Raw genomic sequence first — 26139 nt, 5'->3', positions numbered from 1 at the left:
GCATTTCCAAGAGGAACTCTCTTCCTGGAAATTACAAGTCAGTCATTTGCTTAAAAAGAATTTCTGAGAGCTGTTTCCAGGTCTGCCATGCTTCCTGGGACCTTTTCTCCACGAGACAAGCACTTGTTGCCAGACCAGAGCGTTCCCTGAGCAGGTCCTCACCTGGACAGGTAGGGTGCCACCATTATGAAGGACCAGAGGGAGTTTTTGTGAATCACCCAGCAACAGCTTCTTAAAGACCAGCAGAGGGTTCCCTCTCTTACTGTGAAGTACCGGGCGCAGGACTGTCACCCGAGGCAGAGTCCCATCTCCACTGACACGGAAGGTCAGGCTTTGCGCTTTAATTGCTGCAGGGCTGCAGGAAAGGCAGAGGAGAGATCGTGACGGCCGGCACTAACCAATTTCCCACCTGGCAAGCAACAAAGCAGGGACCACCCACTGCATTTTCCCTGGCTGGTGCTCCTGTACCCCACGACACAGGTCTCCTCCACCCCCCTCCTCCCAATCCAATCAGGGCCATTCACAAGAGCTCTGAAGAGCCAGAGCCTTCCAGAGTAGCAGTTAAAGAACATGTCACTGAATCGAATCATGCAGCACAGCAGGTAAATAATGAGGCGACAGGCGAGACATGGCAAATTCACTGGCTGCGATGATATGAGACACGTGCAAAAAGCACGAGCGCAGCATGGAAATAGTATAAAAGCAAGAAGGGAAAAATAAATAGCACCGTCAGTAATGATTATTTCCAAGGACGCTAAAAAAGGAATTGCGTACTAGAGCAGAAAGCTGACTTGTCCTGACTCAGCCACTAAACGGCTGGGGAAGAGCCGGTCAGAGCCCTGGTACACACGTCCCAGGACAGGGGAACTGGGCTCCTCTTTTAGAAGGGCTCCAGTCGCTCCTTTGACAGAGAATAGCTTAACATACCCCAGGTAATCACATACAATCATCTCATTTTAACAGAAACAAGGAGGAAATAATGCACGCTGGCTGGCTGGCACAGAAACGGCTTCATCTAAACCTTTGTCCTTGGAAAGCCCCAGCTCAACTGTTGCACATCTCCATTTCTTGCTGATTCACTAACTCCCAGCTGGCTACCAAATGCTGCACTGTCTTCACAGTCACTCGCAGAGGCTAAGCTATAACCCCTTCTCTTTCTACTCTGTCTAGTAGTTACCGCCTCCTCTATTCTCTAATGCTAAGCACTCTGCCTAAGGCTACTGAGAGCATCAGGGTTAACAAGAGGTCGGGGTCCTCCCAGAGGAGGGGCAGCCATCAGGCAGGTCCCCCCCGCCCAGATTTCACAGGGGGACTTACCTCGCCAGGACATCGAGGGAAGCCTCAAAAGTGCACTGGTAGCTCTGCATCATCTGTGGAGCGAAGGTCACCGTAGCAAAGGCGTGGGAGCAGCTGGGCACGCACATCTGAATGGGATCCACCTTGAAAATGTCACTGATGGGGCTGTGAAACTTGGGGGAACCCACAGAGCCGTGTTAGGAGGAAACATCCTTCAGTGTTTCGTACGCAGTCTTATTCTTATATGCGTCACCGGGAACAGCCCCAGACAGCGTGTCTCCCTTCCTGCTTGCCCTGGGCAGGCTCCTTCCATCGCAGGGGTGACTCCAAAGCGGTGCTGACCTTGCACAGGGAGCCCAGGAGCGCAAAAGCTGGCTTTGAGCACTGGGCAGCCACCCCAGCACACAAGGGAGGGGGGCACTGCACGGAAACCCCGCAACTAACCTCAAACTGGCCTTTAAAGAGAAGGAAAAGGCCAGGGAGCCTGAGGGAATGGTCTGCTTTGAGCCCAGGCACGTCAGGCCAGTAAAGGCCCCCTCTGAGCGGGCTTCCAAGAGATGTGCAGAAGGGTTTGGGTCTCCCACCAAAGACCCAGCCAGAGCGGTGAGCCAAAGCCTTGCTCGAGACGTGCCAAATTCAGAACTGCCACCCTGGCACTGCTGCTCCCCCCTGTAGCCTGACCTGCACGGAGCTGGACTAGGGCGGGCAAGAGGAAGCAACGAGTCTGGAGCCTGTAAAGAGCAACGGTCACCTTGGCCTCTTGTTCTTACCTCACCGGCGATGGGTTTGATGGAAAGGACCACATTGCAGGGGACCTGGGGGTGGAACTGCCCGCTTCGAACAGACCCTTTCGGGCCTTCGCTCCGTGACCCCTCTGAGCTCAACCGAGGTCTCCGGAGCAGGAAAACCCTGCAGGGGCACCCTCCTGGGGAGTTACAGGCGCACAGACCTCTGCCTCCTCTCGCGCTGGACTTGGCGTATCTGGTTATGAAGCTGAATTTTCTGCTCCGCAGTGAGGGCATCATACTCATCCTCGTCCATCTCCCAGAGACGTTCTCTCTCCCTGCGGGCAGCTTCTTCCTGCTCCCGTCCTTCAGCCAAGGCCAGAGGAGAAACCATTAGCAGAGCTTGCTGTTGGGGGTGAGCTGCCAGGATTCACAGCTGTGTCCCGAGCCAGCCGATCATCCTGCCAGGAGGTGCTGGGGAGCTCACAGCCCTGCTCCAAAATTCAGATCAGCCCCTGAACTATCAACAGTTCACGGCGAGTTCCCGTGCCTTGCCTGGCTCCTGCGCACCAGCGTGGCGGGCAGCTGCTGCTGCTGCTTCGGTACTGAGCCACAACAGCTGGCACTTGTGCCCAGGCTTTCACGGTAGAGACCAAGGGAAGTCTTCACAGCCTCAGCTCTGCTCTGCTGCATTTTAAGCAACTGTGAGCTGAGCGCTGGCTACACCCAGGCAGAAGGTGGAAGGATTAATAAGACCACTTCTTACAAGCTCTGCTGGTAACCCAGATACACACAGATAAGGCTGAGTGCTTGACAGGGAAGATTTGAGAGGTGCGGAGATGAAAAGTCTCACCTTCCTGCTCTTTTGCAGCTGTCTCCCTGGCTTTAAAGGACACATAATCCTGGAACAGGTTCACGACATAGATGTGAGGCCGATTTCCAACAGCTTTGAGCAGGCAGAGGAGAGCAGATGCCATGTTGTGCGCAAAGAGGGTTTCCAGGCCATCAAACACCACGCCCTGGTAGCAGTCACTCAGCTGCGAATAAAGTTGAAAAGGAACAGCTTTTCTAGCCAGCTGTGGCACACACGGGGCTCTCAGCCAGTCAGTAAATGTCCACTGTCAGCAGATGTCAAAGGACACCAGCCATCGTTGTGTCCAGCGCATCGGCCCAGACAAGCTCTGATCTTTCCCCACATTCTGCCACCTTGGGGCATCTGCAGCTTCCCCCAAGGATCCCTGCGTGCAGCTCGGGGCTCCTCCGAGAGCAGATACAGACCTCCTCTCCAAACTGCCTCGCTGCCTGTCTCTCCGGAGCAGGAACGCAGCATCTGCCCCCACCCCACCCCACGTACCTGGAGCCTTTCGGAGAGGACGGCCACCAGCAAGTCCTCGGGCAGCACGCAGCTCAGACAGCCCAGCCCTCCCTCTGTGCTGCCACCGATGCTCAGCCATCGCTGCGCAGGGACGCAGGGAAGGGGAGGGTGGAGATGAGAAATGGAGGAGCCCTGCAATGTTGAACGCCACAAGTAAACCAAACCACTTGGGTAACCCCTGAACAGTTCCAACTGCTGGGCTTGCAGCCAGGGTTTCCCACTAGCGGGAGGCTCGAACCAACCCTGCAGGCCAGCAGCTCCAGGGGACAACCCTGGAGGACACATCCCGTGGCTTGCAAGCCCCCGGCACAGCATCCCGCAGCTTTGCCCACTGCCTGCGGCCACATTAGCCAGGACTGCGCTTTGCCAACAAACTGTTGAGGCCCAGTCGAGATTTCTGCCAGAGCACAGGGGTTTGTTCCCACCCCAAGCATGCCCAGCTGGCGCTCTGCACCACACACCCACACACCAGCCCCCACTCTAAGCAGCCCCTTCGCTTCTCAGATGCAACAGAAAGGACCCAGGCATTAACCAGCGCAGATCACGCTTCACCTGGCAGCTTGTCAAATCCCTTCGATGCTGTTCCCGGGATTGGGATGCACGGCCATCCGGCTTCCTCTTGCTTGCTGCAGTGCTCACCGGCCTTTGGGAACTCGGGGACTGCAGGCTGCCGTCCTCCTCAGAGCTGGACTGGCGCAGCGCTGAGCTGTGCCCGGCCTTGGCGCGGCACTGCACGCTGAGAGAGACATCTGCATTGTGACCTGCAGAGGGGACAGATGGCTCAGCGGGGCTGGCGATGGGTGCTGCGGGGAGCAAGCAGGCACCTTCCACCCCTGGCAGGGACACAGCACTTGTCCCCCAGCCTGCTGGGCACTAGCAGCGCTGCTCTCCAGAAGCAGCTCCTGCCCTGCTTCCCTTACTAGCACGATAAAGCTGAGAGAGGACGGAAAGGCCAGAGAGTTTGTCGTGCACAGCCCCGTGCACAGCCTCCTTAATAAACATGCACACAGGTGACACTTTGCACAGCAGCTCCCCTATGGATCAAGCCAAAGATTCGTCCCCCAGCACCATCATTTTCCTACCTTGCACCCATCCTACCTTCTCCCGTGGAGACTGTAACGGGCAGCCCTGCCCCAGCAGCATCACCCATCTCCATGGAAGCTAAACCCTCTGCCTGGGATAACCCCACCTGGCACCCAGAGCCTTTTCCCTTCCACCAGCTCCCAAACACCCAGGTTCAAAGCTGAGCAATGTAAAACGTCCCCTGCCAAGGCCAGCGTCTGGCCTCACCCTGCAGAGCTCAGGGCAACAACTGCCCAAGAAAGTTTCCCCAAAGTCTCCAGTCTCACATGGAGCACAGCACAGCACGTGCCAGCTCCGCAACCTGACAGTGTCAGTATAGGGGGAAAAAAAAATACATTTCCAGAGAAAAAGAGCTCATCTGCAGTGCGTCTCATCCAAAACTCCTCCAAGAGGTTATTCTTCCCTTCCTCTCATGTCTGTGAAGCCACACTCACAGTCAGCCACCTAGAGCTTAATGAGCCACTTCGGAGGGTTATTCCTTGTTCAAGCGGGCAGCAGTTCTGCCTGATGGCCACAGGGAGCAAGCTGGATTCAGCTCGGAGAAAATGTGTTTATAAAGCTCTGAGAAAGGTATGGGTGTGCTTCACCACTCCCAGAAAAAGGAACGTGTGTCAAGAAGCCCAGAGGCAGTAAAAATGCCTTTGTCTGACCCCTCAAAACAGAGCTTCTTATTCACCCGAGCTGTGTTATGAAATGGCTCTGCATTTCTACACGCTTGCACCCGTGCTCCCCAAGAGACCCAAGGGCTGCCAAACTCCTCTGGAGCAAGCAGAAGCAGGTGGCCGTGGTGGGTTTCCAAAGCGCCGCTCTGCGCCCAGTGTTCCTCCTTACCCTCATCCTCTGTCTCCTTGTGGCTCTGCTCAGCGGCAGCCCTGATGCACAGCTCCCGGGCACGGAGCCCTGCCGCGCTGCTCCCGTCAGAGATGGCTTCTGTCACCACGGCGTCGATGGACAAGCAGGCAGCGCCGTAATATTTGGACAGGGCGACCGCTGCCGCTGTCTTTCCTTGAGAGAGAGAGGAAGGCGGCTTGGTGACATTTGCAGGTGAAGCATTCTCAGCGACAGGCTCTGGAAAGCCCCCCCAGAGGCTTTGCAGGTTTCAAGGACGTTCAGAAAGCACATGTCCCTTTAGGGGACACCACGAGGGAGGCAGCTTCAGCACGGTCAGAAGCGCTGAACTCCAGAGCCAGGTGGATCGCCTCCACCTCCGGTTCAGCCCAGGACTTTGTCCCTTGTGGTGTGACCTCAGCCCTGGGCCAGGACATTGTTTCGAGCCCTGGCCCACCACCACCGTTCGCTACCCTGTGCTGGTGGGTGCCAGCTGGGCGCAGTCTGGGGGGTCAGCATGGGCTAGGGGCTGCTCCCATGAGGAAACACGGGCACCAGGCAATGTGGTCCCATGCAGCAAGAGGGACATGGCCACCCCATCGGGGGGGACAAGAGCCTAGCTATAGGGACACAAGATGAGCCACACCACTGGCACCAGCTAGGCAGAGGCCTGGGACCGTTTCACGGACCAGCAGAGCTGTGGCTTGCCTCGCTTCGCTTCAACTGGCCGACCAAGCACCACGGCCCACCAGGATAAGTCTCTCCTGCTTCCCGCTCTCCTTGCAGCCAACAGCTCACGTACCTGTCCGAGGTGCCCCATGGACGATGATGACGATCCCTCTGCGGCTTCCGCCTGTGCGCCGTTCGGCAGAGATATCGATGCCCAGGTGGCGGGCGATGGCCCTATGGACAGGGCTGTCGGCCAGCTCTCCTGCAGCCTCCTTGCTGCTGCTGGTGCTCTGCTGGTGCTCTGCTGTGTAGAACCAGGTAGAAAAGTCAGCCTCCTGCCTCCCTGGGACCCTCATCGCCCTCCCCATCCCCTCAGATCCTGGGAGAGGAGACTGCTGAAAGCAATGTCACAGCCCAGATCTCATCGTGCCCGTCCTCGAGGCTCGCGCAGATCCAGCTGCTGGCGAAGGGGCCTGTTCAGAGCACAGTAAGTGGGGTGGCAGGAGGAGGAAAGAGCATCTGGCAACACCCAAGAGGCCTGGGCCACGTCTTCCATGAACCCTCCCCACGGTCCTCATGGGAGTTTGGTCCCGGGTCCTGGTGCCTAAGGGGGGTGACAGGTGCAACTGGGCATTGGGAACAGTCCCGAGGGAGATGGCACCAGGCTGCAGTGAAGCAATGGAGGTGGCACTGAAGTCCACCGCTGGGGCCCTTTTGCCACAATGGACAAAATAGGTGAAGAGCTTCGGGTTACCACCCGTCCCGCGTCTTTCCTTAACACCTTCCTCCTCCTCTTCCCCACATTCAGATTCTGAATTCACCCTGTTGGACTGGCTTTCATCGAAAAGGGAGGGGGGAACGACCGAGCTACGGGGTGAGGTGCTGCCAACAACCCCAGCGGAGTGCTTTCTGCCCCCATCTGACAGGTGCCAGGCACCTTCAGAGCTGGCCGAGGAGGAAGGACGTGGGGAAGGAATGGCAACCTGCTCTTGGCCATTCCCACGTTGCAGGGCCACAAGCAAAAGCAAAAATCTCCTAAGGAGGGAGACTCCCAAGGCACCGAGGAGCCTGCCCAGGGGTATTCTGAGCTTGTGCTTGTGTTGCCGCGAAGGAACAAATCTAAACCAGCTCCTTATATTAGACTTGGTCCTACAGGCTGAAGAACTCATCTGAGCCTGCTCTTTGTGGCTGAGGGACACAAGGGGACACCCTGATGATTTCCCCAGTGTGTGGCAGTAAGATATGAGCTTGCTTTAGCTGCACTCAGAGCTGCGAGAGGATGCGTCTTACAAGCCACAGGTTTTCACCTAGCAATTCCTCCACCAAGCTGGGGAACAGGCGGCTGCTAAAAGCACGGGCTTTCCGTGGAGAATGAGGTCATGGAGAACTCGGGGTACGCAGCCTGGACTCCCTGCTGTGTCCACACGCAGGACAGACCATGCCAAACCCTCACCCTTGTCCTGGTCCGCTGGGTCCCCAGTCTTGGGCTTTGCTTGATCATCCTGCAGCCCCTTCTGGTCCTGAGAGTACTCCAGCACCTCTGGGGGCAGCTTCTCACCCGGGCCACGCAGAGGCAGCAACAAGGTGTTGCGGCTGTCGTAGTCTTTCAGCATGCGCAGGACCTGTGCGCGGAGGGACGAGAAACCACATACAGGAGGGGTTTCTTGACCACACGAACACACTGCCCAGCCAACCAGTCTTCTCCCTCATGCCTTCCTCCCAGCACGGACTACCCAAGCACCCCCCTCGGCCTGGCAGCAGGGCTGGCTGCCCCTCAAGTGCCACCAGGCTGTGCCCTGGCGACTGCCTCCATCTCCCTGGCGCAAGCCCGGGAATGCCACCACAGCACTGTGAAGCTACGGCGGCACGCACACGGGGACCAGACCTTCCCGCTCACCTGCTCCTCCTCAAGGTACTGCTGGTCAAACTCCAGCGAGTAAAACTCGATGGGAAACTCGCACGGGTTCTTCACCACCACTGTCCCCTCCGCCCCATGGCTGTATGGCAGCACCGGTCCCAGCTCAAGCACTGGGGGGCTGAACTCCAGCTGCGGCTCCAGACCTTGTCCCGAGACCTGCAGCTGGAGGTGCTGGCTGCTCTGGCAAATGTTAATCTTCAGCCTCCTTCTGTAGGACTTCTGAAAAGAGAGAAGCACAGAAAGGTCCTGCGCTAAGTCCCAGGTGACAAGGGCCTGGAATTCAACCCTTGCCCCAAGGTCAGCGGTGTCATCGGTACCTCTAAGGTGAATGGAAAACAGGTATTTAATTACAGCAGAGGCTGCAGCACCTGCATGCTGGCTCCGGGTAACTGGGATGGATCCTGGGTGAGGTGTAACTGGCTGTTTGGTGTCAGATCTGAAACAGTCTGCCACACGTTTTCACCCAGTCACGAGGCAGCGCAGCGCTCATGAGAAAGGTCCTCGGGGTTACGCTGCCCAGACACAGCTGTGGCACTGCTGCATCAGGCAAACACCAGCCACGCAAGAGGCAGATGAGCTCTCGCTGGCTAGAAATAAGGGTCATCTTCTCTGCTCAGCGTTTGGCTCTGGCCAAAGCCCAACACAAGCTGGTTGCATCCCTACTAGCAATTATACCGTCCCTGGGACTGTTCCCAGGCATGGAAGCACTTGTGTCCATGCTGTCACACACTGCCAGCTTCCAAGTCACTGTGGCCACATGCAAACTGCCTTTGGGAATGCTCCATCGCTTAAGCTGACTCCCAGACCGCGTGGGAACACGCAGGCAGGTTGGGCCAGAGCCACAGGGACTGCTGGCAGTGTACCGCTACAGGTGACAGTCCCGCCGTGCCCAGGAAGGTGTCTGGCGGCTGTTTTGTCTGCTGGTACCGGCAGCAGGATTAGCCCAGGTTGGCCCTTCCAGGGTTGTCCCCCGCGAGCATGCCAGCTGCTCTGCGCCGGGGCGTTGCAGCCTGCAGATATGCCCACACGAGGTGGAAGATGAGGGGAGACAGGTGGATCTCCTCCATGTGCCGAGAGGGAGCCACACCGCCGAGCCTGGATGCTCCCTGTGCAACTCCCCGTGGGGATTCCAAAGCGCTTCTCAGAAGTGCGCGCTACAGGGGAAACTGGGGCACAGCGGGTACGGGGCTGGCAGAAAGCTCCATGCGGAGGCCAGACCTCATCCCCTGCGCTGGGCTCTCATTTCCACACTGCCCTGCCAGACCTCCGCGGGGTGACACCTGCCAATCTCACCTCTTCCACGGGTGAAAACCTGACTCGCATGTTGCATCGCTGTCCGGGAGCGAGGGTTCCGGCCGAGGGCAGTGCCTCAAAGACACGGGGCTTGGCTTCCAACTCCTGCAGCAGCTTCCGACGCATGCTCGCTGACAAGCATTTGTCCACCTGGGCACAGAAACCAGGCGTGTGAGGTGGCCTTTGTGGGGACAGACTCTTGGTTCCTGCCGTGCTCTGAGATAGTGTCACGGTGCGAAGAGCACCCACGTCCAAACCAGACGTGGCCACCATAACCTGGTGGCACCAGAAACGGGAGCAAAGATGTGTAGGCAGGGCAGGCAGATGGGGAGGCGCTGTCCTCAGAGGAGGAGGAATGGGTGAAGATGGCAGAGAAGTGAAGCATCAGCTAACAAACAGGTCCAGGCGAAGCAGCCTTGCCCCGTACCCTCAGAAGCTTCCTCAGCCGAGCTGTAGCCCAAGCGCCCAGGCAGCCACGGGGGCAGAAAGGGCAAGAGAGGCAAAGAAAACCCAACCAAGAAGTTACGTGTCACACCTTGTCTGTGCTTTACCTTACCAGGCTCGTGCACGGTGACGAACCATTGACAGGGGACCTGGAGCTGATTGTGGAGCTGGACAGTTTCTTCCCGGCACTGCCCACACTGGACAACGGAGAACTCCAGCCTGTCCCTGGAGAGGCAGAGGGACGGCACAGTCACGTCGGCACGGAGGCGGACATGGAACGTGGGGCCACCTGCTACCTAGTGAAGGACAGAACATCCAGCTGAGAGACCAGGTGACATCTGCTGCTGTGTCCAGCCTGCTGCCTGCCCCAAAAGGTGGTACCTTGATGGGCAGGAGCACGTCCACCTCTCCCAGTGGCAGGTTGGCGCTTTGTGGGTCAAAGCGCACTCTGAATGTCTTAGTCTTGCAGCAGGGCAGGCACTTCACATGGTCCAGATCCACACTGAAACCTTCAACAGATGAAAATAAAGCAGCTGAGATACATCTCATGTCGCTTGTGTGTCACAAGCACGTTAAGGCCACGCGGGTGTCCTGGCTGGCAGCTCTGCGAAAGACCCCCTTGTATCCCCGGAGAAGCCTGCTGCTCTTTCTCCCTTGTCACCGCCCAAGGAGAAAGCGTTTTCGCAGCCAGAATCCAAGGTCCACATGGTAAAAATGAAACCCATCAGCTGAGCTTCAGCAGTTCCTTCCTTGGGCATCTCAGGGAAGGATGCACAGACCTCCCCGAAGGAGAATTTCCAACGAAGATTCCCCCATGCTGCAGTGTTCCCTGGACAACAACTTAGAGAAGACACCTGACCACCCCTCAGACACAGCAAGTCACCGTTTGATGGGACACAGCCTTGCCTCAGGGCCTGTCGTGGAAGCCTGTTTTGATACACCAGAGGATCTCACAGGCTCTTTTCTCAATAAAGGCTCAACTGAAGGGCTATGACATCATGAAGTCTAAACAAAGCACTTCCCAACCACAAAGGGTCCCGTCCGTTTGCAACACGAGCCCACAGAGAGCACAAAACCTCGGCTGTCATTCATGGTAGCCAAGAGCAGAAGATGATGAGAGGTGACCAAGGTGATCAGCCCACCTAGTCCCTGAAATGAGGTGTCAGGGCAGTCCCAGGCAGACCAGGTCTCTGGGCACTGCTGGCCAGGAGAATTCAGGCTCTAAAGCACCGAGCAGGGGGCAGTCAGGAAGAAAAAAGCTGTACAAACAGGCACGCAACACGCCCCCACACACCCCGTGACTTAAGCTCATCTGTCAAGCCCACGGGAAGTCCCTCCAGCACTGGTTACCTGTGCCACACAAGGCACGTCTATCAGCGAGGAAGGACACAGGCAACCGCCCGGGGTTGGTGATCTTCACAAGGTGCGTGCGGACGGTACCAGGAATGACACAGCCAAAGTCCAGGATGTACTCAGGCAGCTGAACTCTGAAAGGAAGAGAGACATTCCTTAAACCACAGCCCGGCTACATTTCCAGGTGGACAGAAGACACAAATAAAGTGGGTATTTGCTGCTGTAAAAACCCAGCTCAAGCCTGTGAAAGCCAAGGCCTGACCACCTGGTAGTAACACTTCAGTAAGTCATGGAGGGTGCAGGTCCTAGGTTTTATCAGCTACCATTGGGACCTCAACATAAAATTGTGTTTAACTGGTCGCAGCTCCTCGGCTACAAAGAGCCACTGTGGCTAAGTCCACCAGACCTCCACTGGCCTCAGTGGAACTGCTAACCTGGTGTACAGCCCAAGCCTGAAATCGCTTCAGGACCTTGCAATGAGATTTGCCTGCACAGGCAATCTTCCCCGCTCTGCAGCCAGGTCTGTCCCCAGAGCAGCCCCGGGAAAGGCAGGAATCGGCACCTACAGCGTTCAAGGGCAGCTCCTTCTCCAGAGCAATCCCACTCGGGAAAGCGCATAAGTGGTCTGTTTTGCAGAGCATTTTCTTCCTGAACTGGAGCCTACCGTGCCCCTGCCTCATCAGGAAGGAGCAGAGGGAAGGGCCAAGTCACCCAGGCAAGCCCTACGGTCCCACCAGCATCTACACCCCCTGCTTTAGGGTTTCTCAGCCCGTGCGATTCCCTGCTGGCTTTGCTTAGCGTGGCCTGTTAGTTGGAACAAAGATGCCAGCTTTGAGTTGCCTCTTTCAGAGCTGGTCAGCAGGGACGGTGTCTGTGCTGTCTGGAGGGGCTGGATGGTCTGCACTGGACCCCCTCAGCACTAAGAGCAGAACCCAGCATCTGTGGGGAGCTGAGCACCCCAGGGTGGCACTATGAAGTGAGGACACTCGGCTGCTCACAAGGAGCACGTCAAAGCTACCAGGGTCAGACCCGTTCTGCAGTGCCCAGCTACTGCCAGCTCTGCAGACACCAGGAGCTCTCGGGAGCAGGGGTGCACTGCTGGGTGTCACCCTCGGGGCACCTGGAGTCTCTACTAACTTGAGAAGCCTCCGACGAGCACGCTGGTCAAAGGCCGCTTCCTCTGGGGGACCGGAGCTGAGAGCTTTCTGCTGCTCCAGGGCATGTTCCTCTATCAGCAACTGCTCCACCTGCAGCTGCAGCTGCGTGTCCCACTGAGGAAAGGAAAGAGAGCGGCTGGTTAGCAAAGGTCCTGCCCAAGGCACAGGCTTGTCTCTGAGAGAGGATCCCACCCTGATCTTGTTGAGAGGGGCGATGGAGTCCCTCTGCCTCGCTGCTCAGCGTCTGTGACACCTCCTGCTCCCTTAGTCAAGACCTGATCTCAAGGGAAACAGACTCCAGCACCTTCGCCTGCCCAGTCACTGTCATAAAAGCTGATCTGGCCAGACAAACAGACAGGCAGGCCAGGAACCTTCCAGAGCTCCGAGTATTTGCCTGCCCCCAACCAGTGCCAGAGCAGCTTGGACAGCAGCTCTCTTGGAAAGGGAGCCACGAGAAAGCTGATGCCTCTTGGAGATGACCGCTGACAGCACAGCCCCAGGGCGCAGTCAGGCTGCTGCTGGTAAGCTGGGTCGTGAGCAACAAACCCCTCAGACACGACCCGCAGCTCCTTCAAAGTGCCGGGAACTCAGTCACTTGAGCACGGCCGAGCTCTCCCTGAGGCAGGTCGGGGACCTGGTGCATCTGCTGGAGGGACAACAGCCAGAGCTGGGCAGCCCCTGGGGCAGCGCTGAGCTGACACATGGTCGTGGCCAGGTGCGGGCAGGGAGGCCCCAAGTGCCAGCAGGGCCCCAGGAAGCCTGCTGCGGGGTGCCCAGGGCTCGAGTGACACAGGGGCAGGGTGGCACATGCCAAATGGGGCTTCTCACCGCGGTGTCCGCGTCGTCCCTGGGTGGCTCCGCGGCTGCAGCCTCCCCCAGAGCAGCTGCTTCAGCTCTCTGGCTGTCCTTTGCCATCTTTTCTTTGGCCTCTTTGAGGACCTTCTCATATTTTGCATTTCCTGGAGGAAGAAGCGATCCACAAATAGAAGCGTGGACGCCGTGCCAATCCCACTTAAGCTGGGAAGCCCCACTCCCCTGATGCTGGCCTCTCCCAGAAACAAACTCCTTGAGCAATCTACGGGAAGTGGATGCTGCTGCTCCTCTCTGAATCCTGACGTTCACTACCACCCACCTTCCCCCCTACAGAGGAGCATCCCATCCCCTGCAACGCGATGGCAAATCCAACCCTGCCAACATCCCTGCCAGCCCGCGTTACAGCTTCCCCAAGCTTTTCTGCCCAGCCGCCACCTTCCCAGGCCTCCGACAGATATGCTGGCAAGCTCTGCAGGGTGGTTCCTGGGGCAAAGCCCACATGGGCTCACCTACTAGAGACCCAGGAAGCAACCCGAGGGTTGAGTGTTGCTCTGACAGCCCTGAAACCTCCAGGCTCGGTGGGGGTGGGGGAGAGCTGCCCTGTGGGCATATGACATGGGGAAAAAGCCAGGGGACCTTCCCGCGGAGCAGAGAGGCAGTGCTCACCGCTGATGTTCCTGGGCAGGTCCAAGCAGATCCTGGGAAGGGTCCCTTCTCCTCTCAGGGTGATGCTTGCTGGTTCCAGGTGACCCACTTGAATCTGCAAAGCCCTGCAGAAGACTCCAGGCACTCCTGGCAGGTAACAGACTTTGAGCACTTGCTCCTTGCCAGGTCCAATGTAACCCTGCAGGGCATGGGAGACAAGAGAGGGAATGCACCAAAGAGCGTTTGGTGGGGGGACGGCTCAGGCGATAGACACACTGAGAAGAGAAAACAGCTTCTCCTATGGAAGAAAACGTCAGACAACACGGCCTTCTAGCTTTCTCGTATCCTAAAAGCTCGAGGCTCCTACACCAGGGTGCAGTATGTCCTTCAGAGGGCTCGTAAGGCTGCATTCCCACAGCACAGACCGCCCTTTGCTCAGCGGGAGCGCAGCTCTGCTGCTCACAGTGCTTACCCTCTGCTAGCAAGAGCCAGACTGAATAAAGAAAAGCTCTTTTACCAGCTGCTGCGGAAGACGAGCTAAGGCCCATGCCCTCAGCAGGGCCAGCAGCTCCTCACACTGCACGTCAGTGGTTGCCAGGCTGCTGCTGAAGGGCCTGACTCATTCGTCATCCCAACCAAACATCTCCTGCCTGCGTGGTTACACCAGGGGTGCGTGAGCCCATCCAGACTCACAGCGACCTGCAAACATACATCTCTGGAAATGCAGGAGCAGACCAGGACAAATTCTAGGGAAGAAGGTGTTGCTGGGAAGGACATCTCCTCCCTGGGCTTCCAGAAAGGCTCTCCAAGCCTCAGGCTGGGCTCACACCAGCCACACTGAGAGCACATGGAAGCAGACAGCAGCATGGCTCTGGGTGACCGGGCACAGACGCAGACGCCTTGGGCTCGCCCTCTGCACACTGGGCTGGACCCTCGGCTCCCCGCTCCCCTGCACGCTGCAGGGGAAGCCGCTGAGTGGGACAGCTCCTGCCACTTGGTCCCCTGAGCCCGTACTCCAGCGCACAGCGCAGCTGCAGCAAAGGTGAGCCCTGCCAAGCTGCCAGCACCCACGCTGCTGCTGCAGCAGCTGGCTGCACGGGTCCAAGCAGAGCTGCGTCTTCGGAAGCCCGCGGGAAGAGGGCATCAGTGTGTCATCCCTTGTAGGAGACGGGCATGAAAACAATGTGAAAGCCATTTGGCTTCCTCTTCCCCTTGCAAAAAGGGACAAAGATAGGAACGCTGCTTCAGCTCAAAGACATCCACGCGGGACTAAGAAGCTGGGGCGCCGGGATGCTGCAAACTCCTCTCCTGGCTGTTCCAGCCCCGATCCTCCCTGACCCCCTCGCTGCCCCACAAAACTGCTGCAAAGCAGCAAAGCTGGAGGAGGGACCAATACAAGGGCTGCTAAAATTTCTGGCAAAGCAGCTTCACGCCCAGGCAAGACAGTATTTCAGTCCTGCTTAGTGCTGGCAGGGGGCAGGTGGGGTTTCTTACAGGCAGGGACAGGGAGTACGTCCTGCTTGACCACACAACCTGGGGAAGGTGACCCTCACAAGAGCCTGCACCGTCTGGCTCCAGTGTCGGCACAACCACAGAGCTCAGCACTCGGGGTCCAAAGAGCTACCGAAGCCCTCGTGCCTCCCGCCGGCGGCTGCTGCAGGATGCCAGAGCCACCCACCAGCAAAGGCCATGAAGGGGCTCTAGTAGGACCGCGCTTGCTCGACCTTCTCTGCCACCCAGCAGCAGTTGCTTACAGCCCTGGCTCTCCGTGCCGGTTTTGTGGCTCTGTCTTCCTTTTCTTTTTTTCCACCCGCCCCACCACCTTTTTTCCCTATAACCCTCTCCTGGGCAGCCTGGCCAGGGTGAATCACTTGTGCTACTCACCGTGCTGGGCACGGCCAGGGGCACGCCGAGCGGAGGGCTGTCCGCAGCGGCTGCGCTGGAGCCGAGCACCACGTAGGTGAATCCCACCTTCCCTCTGTTCTGCAGGGTGACCTCCGCTTCCTTGACTTTGTTAAACAGCTGGAGAGAAGACAGAGGAGCGGGAAGTTACAGACGCAGGTCTGCTGCTGGGAGTCTCCTTCCCTTTTCCCTGGCTTGAAAGCACATGAACACAGCGCAGAAGCAGGGAGCGCAGGGGAGGTACAGGCACTGCGGTGTCCTGGGTTAACCTGGGCGACCCCCAGCCACAGGGTACCCCTTAGCCCTACGCAGGAACACTATTGACGGCAGCACGTAGAGGTGCAGTAATAAATAAACCAGGGGATACAAGCCCTCTGCTCTTTAAGGTGTCACCTAACAGCCAGCTGAAACAAAAGAGGAGGCATCGAGGCATTTCAGAATAAGAGGCACCTGCATACAAGTATCTGCAAGCAAAACAGAAGCAAAAGTAGAGACAGACAGGGCAACAGCCAAACAGGGCCAACAGCTGGAAGGGTCTGTGGGGATTTTAACTGAAAAGAAGTGCCAATTGTTCTGGGACATTCTCTCCAGCTGCAGTGACTGGAAGCCCAAGTTAACTTCCTCCCCAGTTTATTTTGTTGATTAATCAAGAGCATTAAAAGAAAGCATCTCCTTGGACCTCAGGCTTTAGGAACGCATGGGCGGATGAGGGTCCTGGGGACATGTCCCTTTGGAGATCACCACAGGGTCCTTGCCTGTCCCGGGAGGCAGCGCTCGTTACCTTGAAGAGGAGGAAATCCCAACTATTGGGGGGTAGAGATGGCCATTAAAAAACAACTCTGATGCAGAACGTATCACCCAAAGGCAGTACTTCCAAGCGACAGAGCCAACGGAGTAGCTGGGAAGGGAAGAGCGCCCTAGACCTAGGTGGGCAGCAACGCGCCGGCGACAGTTCCAAGACAAGGACCTCTGCCAAGAGAAGCGTGCGGTACCTGCAGCCCGCAGTCGATCTCCGTCACGTCAAGGAAGTAGTTGATGAGCGAAGCCTCCCCACTCAGCGCAATCTCGTAGGTCGGGCCTCCCTCCACACTGCACAGCGCCGTGACACGGGCAGCAATGTTTGTGCGGCCAACGAAGGTGAATGTGACGCGCTGGCTCTTGCCCGGCGGCAGCACGCCGTACAGTGGCAGGACATCAAAAACCTGGAGGCAGGGGAGGAGAGATGGAGATGTCGAGCGTGGAAATTGATGCAGAAGAGCAGCCGTGGCTTGGAGCAAAGTACAGATGTGGCTGGAGGGGCCTCTTCATCACAGGCGAGATCACCCTAATCTCATTCTGCATCCATTCCACTTACCGGTGGGAGAGACCCTGGGAAAAATCTTCTCCCATACCAATTAATGTATTAATACACTAAATTAATTTGGGATGTCTCCTGGCAGCAAGACATTCTCTCAGCTGAAGAACTTGCCTTTAAAAACACTTTTTACTGCCTTCAGAAAAACACAAGACTTGGAGATGAGAGCCCTTGGAGCTGGGGGTGGACTCCAGCCCAGCTCGTCTGACTCCTGACACTTTTCACTCTCTCTCCGACCCGCACACTGCTCTCGCAAAAGCTACTGCAAAAATTTCCTACCGAGCACCTGATGAGTAACAAGACGAATAACACCCTCCACAGGCGCTGCACAGGCAGGACCCTCGGTCAGCCCTACATGGCCGGTTGCTTCAGCAGCGCTGCGCAACGTGCTGGGAGGGATGCGAGGCCACTCCGTGAGCAGCACCGAGGGCCACCAGTGGCAGCGGGGGCTACGTAACTGCTTGCCACGCTGGGAGCGGGGACGTGAGACAGATGCCCACTTACCTCCTCCGGTCCCGAGGGGAGGGGCTCCACCTCCACAAACCGCATCCTTTCCTGGCTCCTCACCGGCCTCCGACTTTCCAGCTCCACAGCAGCGGACGGCAGCAGCTGGAAAACAAGCACCATGGGCTACAGGAGGCAGCTGGCTGGGCTGAGGGGGATCACTGTGCTGCAGGCTCCACCGCCTCATCGAGCCAAGAGCAGCTAAGATGGGACACAGGCACACACCAAGTACGGGGACGCCTGTGCCATTAGCCGAGTGTGGGTCCAAGACCCGTGCAGATGAGACACGAGGTGCAGGTGGAGCCCGTGTCACACCGGCAGGCGGGCTCGGACCCACCGGCTTGCACGAGGAAGCGGGGTGCTCCCAGCACCCCATCCTGGCAGGGACCTCGAGGGCACGTTGCACCCTCATGCCACCCCAGCTTTGCTCACTCCTGCCCAAGAAACGCACCGAACACCCCACCCCTGGACAGCTCAGGTTCTCCATGACAATAATAGGAATGCAGCTGCAAGCGAGAAGTGTCAAAAATGGGAAATAAGGACTTCAGAAGTCCTTGGCACAGCTGTCCCATTTCAGGTGGTGCTTAGCTTTCCCCTTGTGCACTCATCAGTGCTGGAGGGCTGAGGATCGCCATTTCTCTCGAATAACACCATCCTGAAAAAGGCAGCTGAGATGTTTTTCTGTCTTGCAGCAGCTGAGGGCTGGTGTTTAACCTCAGAGGTGCCATCCTTTAAACGGAACCTCGTCCCTGGGCTTCTGACCCCTATTTATAAGCAAGGGCTTTGTGATTGCTCTTGAAGTTTAAGAATACCTGCTGCTTCGGTAACATGAAGGAGGGCTTTGCGCTGGGGCTCTGACATGGGCAGGGTATGTACAGCACATCCTCAGACCTAACCAGAGGCTACATCTCTCCAAGGAGATAAAGCACTGGGGAGGGCTGAGCCTTCTCACATCTCAGTGCTCTTTCTGTTGTCTCCACATCTTCCAGCCTGCAAAGCTTTGCCAGGGGCATATTCCCAAAGACGCTAACCCACATCTTTCCCAGGCTTATGGTCTCCCACCTCCCCACGAAGGCTACATGGGCATTGCCTTGATACAGTGACACAAGCAGAAGACAACGCTGCAACCCAGATGTATCCTTTGAAGCAATTTTGGATCCTACCTAGCCATATCCCCTTGAATTTCCCTGCTTTATCTGTGCATACATGGCAACAAAGCAGGGCACAAAAATGATTTCATGCTTCTATCTGAAAACATTCAGCCGCGCTATTCTTTATGCCTACCAGGTATCCTTTTTCCTGATTCAGAAAACACGTGCAGAGCTACAACATTAAAACCACTGATATTTAGATGTCAGCAGGTGCGACCCCCCTCCTTGAACTTAACACCAACTCCGGCACTTTCAGAACCTCCTGTGCTCTCCTATATCCTTTTTTATTGCCCCAGGAGCAGCCTCTGTCCCACGCGATGCAAAAGGCGCCATCAGCTCCCACTAGCACCGAGGCCAAGCTCCAAAGCACCGAGGCTCACCAGGAAGGTCAGCAGACCAAAGGCTGTTTTCCATACTAAGAGGAAAAGACGGCGACTTTGTCAAGTCTCCATTTATAAAAAGGCAGCTCTGTGGCCATCGCTGCAATACCAGGGCTCGGGCGAAGGCAGAGACGTGACAACGGGTGGCTCTAGCTGGGGCTGAGAAGGTGGCACATGGAGACCAGTACTGGGCAGGGCTTGACAGAGGAAGGGAACTGGAAGCCTCCACATCACGGTGCAGGTAAAACCCCTCCTTTCACAGTGCAAAAAAAACCCCAACCAAAAAACCCCAACCTCACCATAGGTCAGGAGGACCTGAATGGGCTTCTCCAAACAACACTACCCTACTTGTCCCTCCCCATAAGCCCCGTGTCCAGCTGCTGGCCCTGCTGCCCAGCCCACTCTCAAGGCACATGGCAGCAGGGCAGCAAAAAAGGGACGCTGGCACCAGCACGGCTTTTTGGTGGCAAGCTGGGGGAGGCAACGCAAAACAGTGAGTGTACAAGAAAATCTACCTTTGCTTCCAGGGAGTCCTCTGCATCTGCTGGCTCTTGGGCAGGATCCCCCACTGCTCCCAGGGCTTCAGCTGGCTCCTCTACGCATCCATCACTGACACTGCTCTCTGCAGATGCCGAGTGCTCCGAGCAGGCTCCCTCCTCCTTTGGTGGCTGGGGTTTGATGAAAGGTTTAGGTGATGGAGGGCTGAACCTGGAAGAAACCGTAACTTCAATCATGAAGCTGCAGCAGGAGGGAGGAAGACCTGGAGAAGCAGTTCCTTGGCAGGACGTGGCCCCTGGGTGGGCACTGGTGCCGCCAGCCCAGGAATGGATCCGACCTGGCAGCTCCAGAACCAGGGTGGAGCAGGTCAACGCTGGGGGCTGCCCAGGGATGATGCTGGTCCAGCAGTGGGGCAGGCAGTGGCAACTGCTTGCAATGAGGAACTGCAGATGTCAGAGGTGAACACCTTGCAGGGAGACAAAAGGACAAACTGCACAAAAAGGTGGGACTGAGACACAAAGGGGCAGATCTGGATGGTGATGAGCCAGCACAGACCCAGTGCCGCAAGGAGGTTTTCAGCTCTTCTAGGTATTTACCCTGAATTTTCCCCTGGGCGGTTACGCACAGCTGCGGGTCAGGACCAGCAGTGGCGATGGCAGGAGCAGGGACGGAGCCCGCCGCCTGCTGTGCCTGAACCCCGACGGAGCCGGCACGAGCCCAGCACGGGACACCTTCGCACACGCAAGGAACACGGGAAGACACGTCAAGCGGCTCCAGGCAGAGACTCACAATTAAACAGCCCATTGATCCCCGATGAGCACCAAAGCAGCCGCGATTAGTACTTTGGGGAAGGAAACGCTGGTCATTTTTAATCAATCTATTCCAATCGCGACACCGAGATTCAGCTCCCTGCCGTGCCGCAGGTACTCCCTGGCTGCAAAACAGCAGCTCGAACCGCACCTCGCGCCAAAAAGGCTGCAGCTCTGCTGAAACGAGCTTCTAACCGGTGTGGCACGTCCTGATGCCATCATTACCTCCCCAGCATTTTCTAAACACAAACTGTTGGAGGACAAATTTGACAAACGGTTCAGCAAAGCAGTTCAACCGCTCGTTTTGCAAACAGAGCCGAGTTTATCCTTTGAGCAACAGCAGCCAGTAAAAAGCGTATGGGTTAACGTTTTCAGAATTCCCAAATGACTCCAACTATGGTCCCTGTATGAAATTGCAGCAGGTGCTCACAGTAGCTCTGCTTGGATTTCCAACGCCACGTGGAGGGACGCGCTCGGGCCATGCCTACCTGCCGCTGTTCCTATTCGTAAACGTTCCCCCCGCAGTCAAACACGGCACATTTTTTACAGCTGGGAATTCAGTGCCTTGAACCACGGGCTCCAAACAAAGATTTGTCTTTAGTATCTAAGGCTGGTTTTCGTTTCTGGATTACAGGCTCTGCTCTTCATAACCTGGAAGAGATCCCGCCTGACTTGCCCTCCCTACAGCGACATGCAAGAACACGGCTTCGCCCAGGTGAGCCCCTGACAGCCCTCCCTCCGCCCGCTGCTGGGACGCCACGGGGACCCCGAGCAACAGCTCGGCACCATCCGTGGGGAAGAACAAACCAGGGCTGGAGGGGATGAAGGCGCTCGCTCAGCCCTGCAGCGCATCGCCCACCTACGGTCCCACCCACGCAACCTCTGCTCCTCTCAGCCCAGGCACCCGGGTGCATGTTGGGGGGCCCTGACGGGCGACCAAACTGCCCGACACCTCCAGCGGCTGCTGACTTGGGCAGCTCCGTAAGGATGAGATAAATCCAGCTCAGCTGGGACAGTGGTGCTTTTGGGCAGCCTGCAGCTGCACGCTACCTTTCCCTGGCGGCAGGGGAGATGCCCACAGTGTCGGGCCACCAAGAGGAGCACCTCAACACCCTCCAGCCACGCACCAGCCCACGCACCCGTTGGGCGCCTGGGTCCGGCCGTCATCGCGGCAGCTGTCCCAGAACCGCTCGCTACGATGCACATGGTGAGGAAATGAAACCGCAGCTCTTAAGAGTGGCTCGTGATAAATAATGCGGCTTAGTAACAGCTCCCGAGGAGAGGGAAACCCCCAAGATGGAAAATCCATAATCATTTATTAAGGTACCTCTAGTTCTACAGAATGGTTTGAGGCAACTTCACCAGACCGTGGTGCCTAGACAACAACAGTATTTTTCCCTCTAAAGTAGAAGCCCTCCGGGACCCAGTGCTGGGAGATGATGTGATTAGCAAGTCCTGCTGCAGAGAAGCGTGAAGCAGCACAGCCAGGGACTCTTTCCAGTGGGGGAAAGTCAAAAAGAACAACAATGAGCATCACATGAAAAGGAAGGGAGTGAGGAACCCGAGATGTCAACAGAAAGCTGACCCCAAGGACACGACATCTTCCTGGCACTGAAGGAAAGGGGGTTGGTCCTGGGAAAGAAGGGCAAGATGATGAGATGTTCGGCATCAGCCCAGGCTTGAGGTAACCCTTTCTCAGAATCGGGACCTTCTGGGCAGCCTCCAGCACTTTCAGAGCAAGGCTGTGAACGCAGGGATGAAGGCAAGGAGCAGAGAGCGGCTCCTCCACCTGCAGAAGGGACCAGCCCCAAAGCAGAGGGGCCAAAGGGCTGCGGAAGTGCCTCCACCAGCACGCTGGAGCGGAGATGAGGAGCCTCCTGACATAAGCAGGTCAGCCTGGGGCTGCAGGGGCTGACAGCAAGGTGTTAAGCCCCCTGCGTCCATCTCACCCAACCTGACCACCCGTCAGATGAGACAAAATGGATCCAGGTATTAACAGGGGGGATTCAATGGCAGCACGGGCACACTGACAGCAGGGAGAGAAGAGTCCTTCCTGCTAGGGCCAGGACAGCCTTGTGCCACCCACCATCCAAACCGCTGAGACATTAGGAAAAAAAATCATCTCAGCCTGTCTCTTGGTTTCTGAGCCTCCTAAGGACACAGCTTCACACCACTTCCCACACCCACCTCCCAAAATAGAGGAGCTAGAAATCACACCGCTTCTGCAAACCGCACGTGAAGATTCAGGCAGGATGACGTGACCTTGCCAGCTCAGGCTGTGCGAGAGCCACCACCAGCAGGACAGACACCCCAGAATGGTGATCGGAAGGCCCGAGGTCCCTGCAGGTCCTGCCAGCACCAAGGACACGTGCCAGGAGCCACCACCCCTTTGCATTAAATGCAGGAGTTTTAACAGCGCTGAGGCTGCTGCCCTGGTGCGTGGCACCCACACGCCCAGCATCCTTGCCCAGGCCCCCAGGAACCACACGCTGGTGCATCCCTTAGGCACAGCCGAAGTACCGGGGGAAAACAAGCCCCCCAACAAAGCCCCAGCTCTGTCACAGGGCAAAGCACCAGAGGCCATGCGCCCCTGAGGCATCTAAACAGGCTTATGGACCCCGACGATGCACTTTGATTTGTCCTGCAGGCCAACAGACGCAGATTGAAAAGGGACTTTGGAACAAGCAAGACAGCTCAAGGGTGTTTGAAACTGAAAACAAAACAATGTGATACAGAAGTAAACTCCAAACCTGCCCAGTGCACCCTGTGGGAACACGCGGCTTGAGCTGGGCCACCTGGCCAGCAGCTGGGGAAGGTGGTGGTGATGGTCTGCCCTCGCCAAGAGCAAACTCGAAACTGCATTTTGTCCCAATGCCCTGATGCCTATTTCTTTGCTAGGATAAATTCCTCTGCTGAGCTAAGATTTGTGCATTTACTGAACCACCCGTTGACATTCAGACCAGGCAGCGCGGAGACAGAGAAGCAACATCATTGCAGTGAGATCCGACACCTCCAACTGTCACTGTGCGCGCCCTGGAAATGACTAACCGCACAGCAATGGCTGGACTGTGTTGCTGATACGATTGCTCAAAGTAGCAGCAGTGACTAAAGAGGAAGGAGGAAAAAATGGGTTGAACAATTAGAAGAAACAAAAAAAAAAAAACCCACTTTAAGCACAAATAGTCTTGTCCAGGCAGAGAAACAACATTTTTCTCTCCTGACTCCAATAAATGTGTGTGTCTGATTGATGCTGGGAGTCTCTGGCAATCAGCTCCAGCAAGGTTAGAAGTGTGGACGCTTCAATTCTATCGATCTCGCCTTCACGAGACCTGATGTTTGATTCCCTCGATGTCAGACCGAGTTAGTTTGATCTGATAATTTAGAATAGCAACAGTGCTTAATGTAGACCAGAAATAATATCTGACATGCTGCCCTTCTGCTGGGCTCTTAATGAGCAATCTGAGGTGTTAATAGCCTGGAGACCATCTTCATTTCCAGCCCTGACATGGAGAATCACATGGTGTCTGCCGAGGGACCCAGAGCGAGCACATTACTGCTTAATTAACATGCAGAGCAGAAAAGGGAGCTGTCCTAACGTCCACAGCACTAACGAGCCAGCAAAGGGGCTATGCCAAACCCTCTGGAGCAGGGGCTGCTATCCTGCCAGATGCTCAGGACCCTCAGCTGCTACCAACTCAGAGCTGGGTGACTCAGCGTCTGCCGGAAGAACCTGCAGGCTCAGGTCCAGCAAAGCCAACTTAAGTGGAGATGGGGGAATTAAAAGCTGAAAACTGATTCAGCAGTCACATTTCCAAAACCCTAAAACAAAAAAAAAAAAAAAAAAGAGAGTAGATACAAACAGGCAACTGGCCAATAAGTGGCACCAGAGGAAATTCATTCCACACAGGCTTTGCTCCAATGTGTGTGTTTCTCTGTTATCATAAAATATATGCATTGTTCTATCATCAACGTTAGATTTTTCCCTTAGCTTGTAATTAAACCCTAATCTAATTTACCAGGAGATGACAGGGGCTTCCGAGCAAAGCTTACAGCCCTGTTACTCTTTCCCTGTCCACCTCCTTGCACCTGCTTTTGCAGACTTTCCCCTGCATTTTAGGGTCTGTTCTTGAAGGCGCCGCGCATGAAGGGCCACACCAGACTGGCCGTTACCTGGTAAGACCCCGCTGTGAACGGGCTACCCCAGTGTCCACAGCTTCTCCCCCAAGCCCTCCTCACCGCCATAGCTAATGCCAGTGCCCAGTCTCCTCTAAGCCAAATTCCAACTCCCCAAACAAAACTGTTTATTTATGATCTCTGTTATTTGCAATAGCAGCACTTCAACGCGCAGTGGTTAACTTTGCTCGGTTTCCCAGGGCATTATGGAAAAACCAGTTGCTACTGTCATTAAAACCGCCCAGACTAGGCTTCTGTACTACGCAGAGAGGCCACAGCGGGAGGAACTGCTAGAAATGTGTTTATAGATGTGCTGCAGCACCACTGCAAGAGTGCTCTTGGGCTTGGAAACCACTGACCAGGGCTGGATGCCCTGCCTCCCAAGGATGCTCAGACAAGCGCTCCCACCGACACCTGCAGCTGGACCTACAGCCCCAGCAGAACCTGCCGTTTTGGTGAAAAATGCTGAATCAACTGCACATCGCATTCACAAAACAGCTAACAGACAAAAACTCCCTTCTCCAGGGTGGTGTTTGCCTCAGGCCACCAGGGTCTGCGAGCACAGCTCTCCACAGCAGCTTTCCTTCCCGGGGAACCAGTACGGGGGCTACAGCAAAGCAGCAGCAAGGGACCGGGGCAGCAGCAGGTCCTTCTGGTGGCAGCGCCTATGTAGGCTCTTAGGATGAAATGACAACGTACAGGGTCGGCAGGGATGGAAAACCGGTGATGTTACCGTCCACGTGCCTAAGCGTGGCTTTGTAGCTCCAGAGGCACAGCAGGACTCCAGGGTATGGGCTAAGCAAAAAGCGTTAGTAGCGTCATACAGCCCCAGCTCGGCTGGAGAACATGGTCTCCCCCCCAGCGTCCAGCCGGCGGAGATCACCTTTTCCCTGAGCATCTAGCCTGACCACGGCTGGCAGGTGTTATTCCCACCAGGGAGAGCTGACAGCTGCTTGCCAGATCCCAGGCAAACAGCCTGGGTCTTCGCCAGGTACAGACAGGACACTAGGAAGAAGAGCTTCAAGGAGAGGGCAACGGTGCACATACCTCAGCTGGCTCGCGTGGCCGCCCGTCAGGAACGACCAGTGGTACCGGACGAGAAGCGGGCTGCAGTTGGTCATCTCAATGTAACGCTCCACCTCAGTGTCATTCAAGATGCACCCAAAGTCCACGGCCATAGTCTGGAACTGGAGATTGGGGAAGAAGACTTCTCCCCGAACAGTGACCTGCTCCTCGCGAGGATGCTCGAGCAGCTGTATCTTCAGAGCCTTCTCTGCCACCCAGCTATTCAGATGCTCCTCGTGAGCAGGGTTAAATCCGATGGAGAAATGACGTTCCTCCCCTACCTCCAGCTTCATTGGCTGCAAGGAGATTAAAAAGGTCAAACACCAGCGTAATGAAGTCCAAGGCTGGATAGCATGGAACATGTCAATGTCTTAAAGCATGACCTCAGCGTGGGCTTCTCAGCCCACCCTGCACGTTCTTTACAGCGAGTGCCTGACTGCAAGCACCACGCTCTCGTCAGACTATTGCAGGCTCACGTTTCTGTGCTTTGCATCGATACCAGGGGGAAATAAATATTGTCCTACTGAATTCTGGACCCACAGAGGCTCTGTGCTAAACACACAGACGAACCAGCACTCCGGCAAGCCAGGGCTGCTGCCCTGACTCCAGAGAAACTCCTTTATCCTCACAGCACAAGTGCACCGGCACGGCAGCCTCAGCCTCGCAGGGGCCAGTCACCGGCACGGCACAGGAATGGTGCCCGC

General features: G+C 56.5%; 1 protein-coding gene across 1 annotated transcript in view; it reads right to left on the bottom strand.

The window, feature by feature from the left end:
- LOC121081922 (hydrocephalus-inducing protein-like) overlaps positions 1 to 26139 on the bottom strand; it is an 88949-nt gene that overhangs the window by 5309 nt on the left and 57501 nt on the right. The window contains exons 22-44 of the mRNA XM_040581275.1: positions 25304 to 25731; positions 19406 to 19598; positions 17360 to 17464; positions 16494 to 16703; positions 15484 to 15621; positions 13621 to 13798; positions 12970 to 13100; positions 12122 to 12255; positions 10982 to 11118; positions 10013 to 10140; positions 9615 to 9927; positions 9188 to 9393; positions 7874 to 8113; positions 7430 to 7598; positions 6110 to 6280; positions 5311 to 5484; positions 3949 to 4157; positions 3376 to 3528; positions 2875 to 3058; positions 2246 to 2387; positions 2067 to 2187; positions 1318 to 1469; positions 163 to 355 (exon numbers count right to left, since the gene is read on the bottom strand). Of these exons, the coding sequence (XP_040437209.1) occupies positions 163 to 355; positions 1318 to 1469; positions 2067 to 2187; positions 2246 to 2387; positions 2875 to 3058; positions 3376 to 3528; positions 3949 to 4157; positions 5311 to 5484; positions 6110 to 6280; positions 7430 to 7598; positions 7874 to 8113; positions 9188 to 9393; positions 9615 to 9927; positions 10013 to 10140; positions 10982 to 11118; positions 12122 to 12255; positions 12970 to 13100; positions 13621 to 13798; positions 15484 to 15621; positions 16494 to 16703; positions 17360 to 17464; positions 19406 to 19598; positions 25304 to 25731 (4209 nt within the window). The remainder of the gene's footprint in view (positions 1 to 162; positions 356 to 1317; positions 1470 to 2066; positions 2188 to 2245; positions 2388 to 2874; positions 3059 to 3375; positions 3529 to 3948; positions 4158 to 5310; positions 5485 to 6109; positions 6281 to 7429; positions 7599 to 7873; positions 8114 to 9187; positions 9394 to 9614; positions 9928 to 10012; positions 10141 to 10981; positions 11119 to 12121; positions 12256 to 12969; positions 13101 to 13620; positions 13799 to 15483; positions 15622 to 16493; positions 16704 to 17359; positions 17465 to 19405; positions 19599 to 25303; positions 25732 to 26139) is intronic.

This window comes from Falco naumanni (assembly GCF_017639655.2).
Source record: "Falco naumanni isolate bFalNau1 chromosome 21 unlocalized genomic scaffold, bFalNau1.pat SUPER_21_unloc_1, whole genome shotgun sequence".
NCBI lineage: Eukaryota > Metazoa > Chordata > Aves > Falconiformes > Falconidae > Falco > Falco naumanni.
The sequence above is the reverse complement of the archived record's forward strand: the minus strand, read 5'-3'. Positions and strand labels throughout refer to the sequence as shown.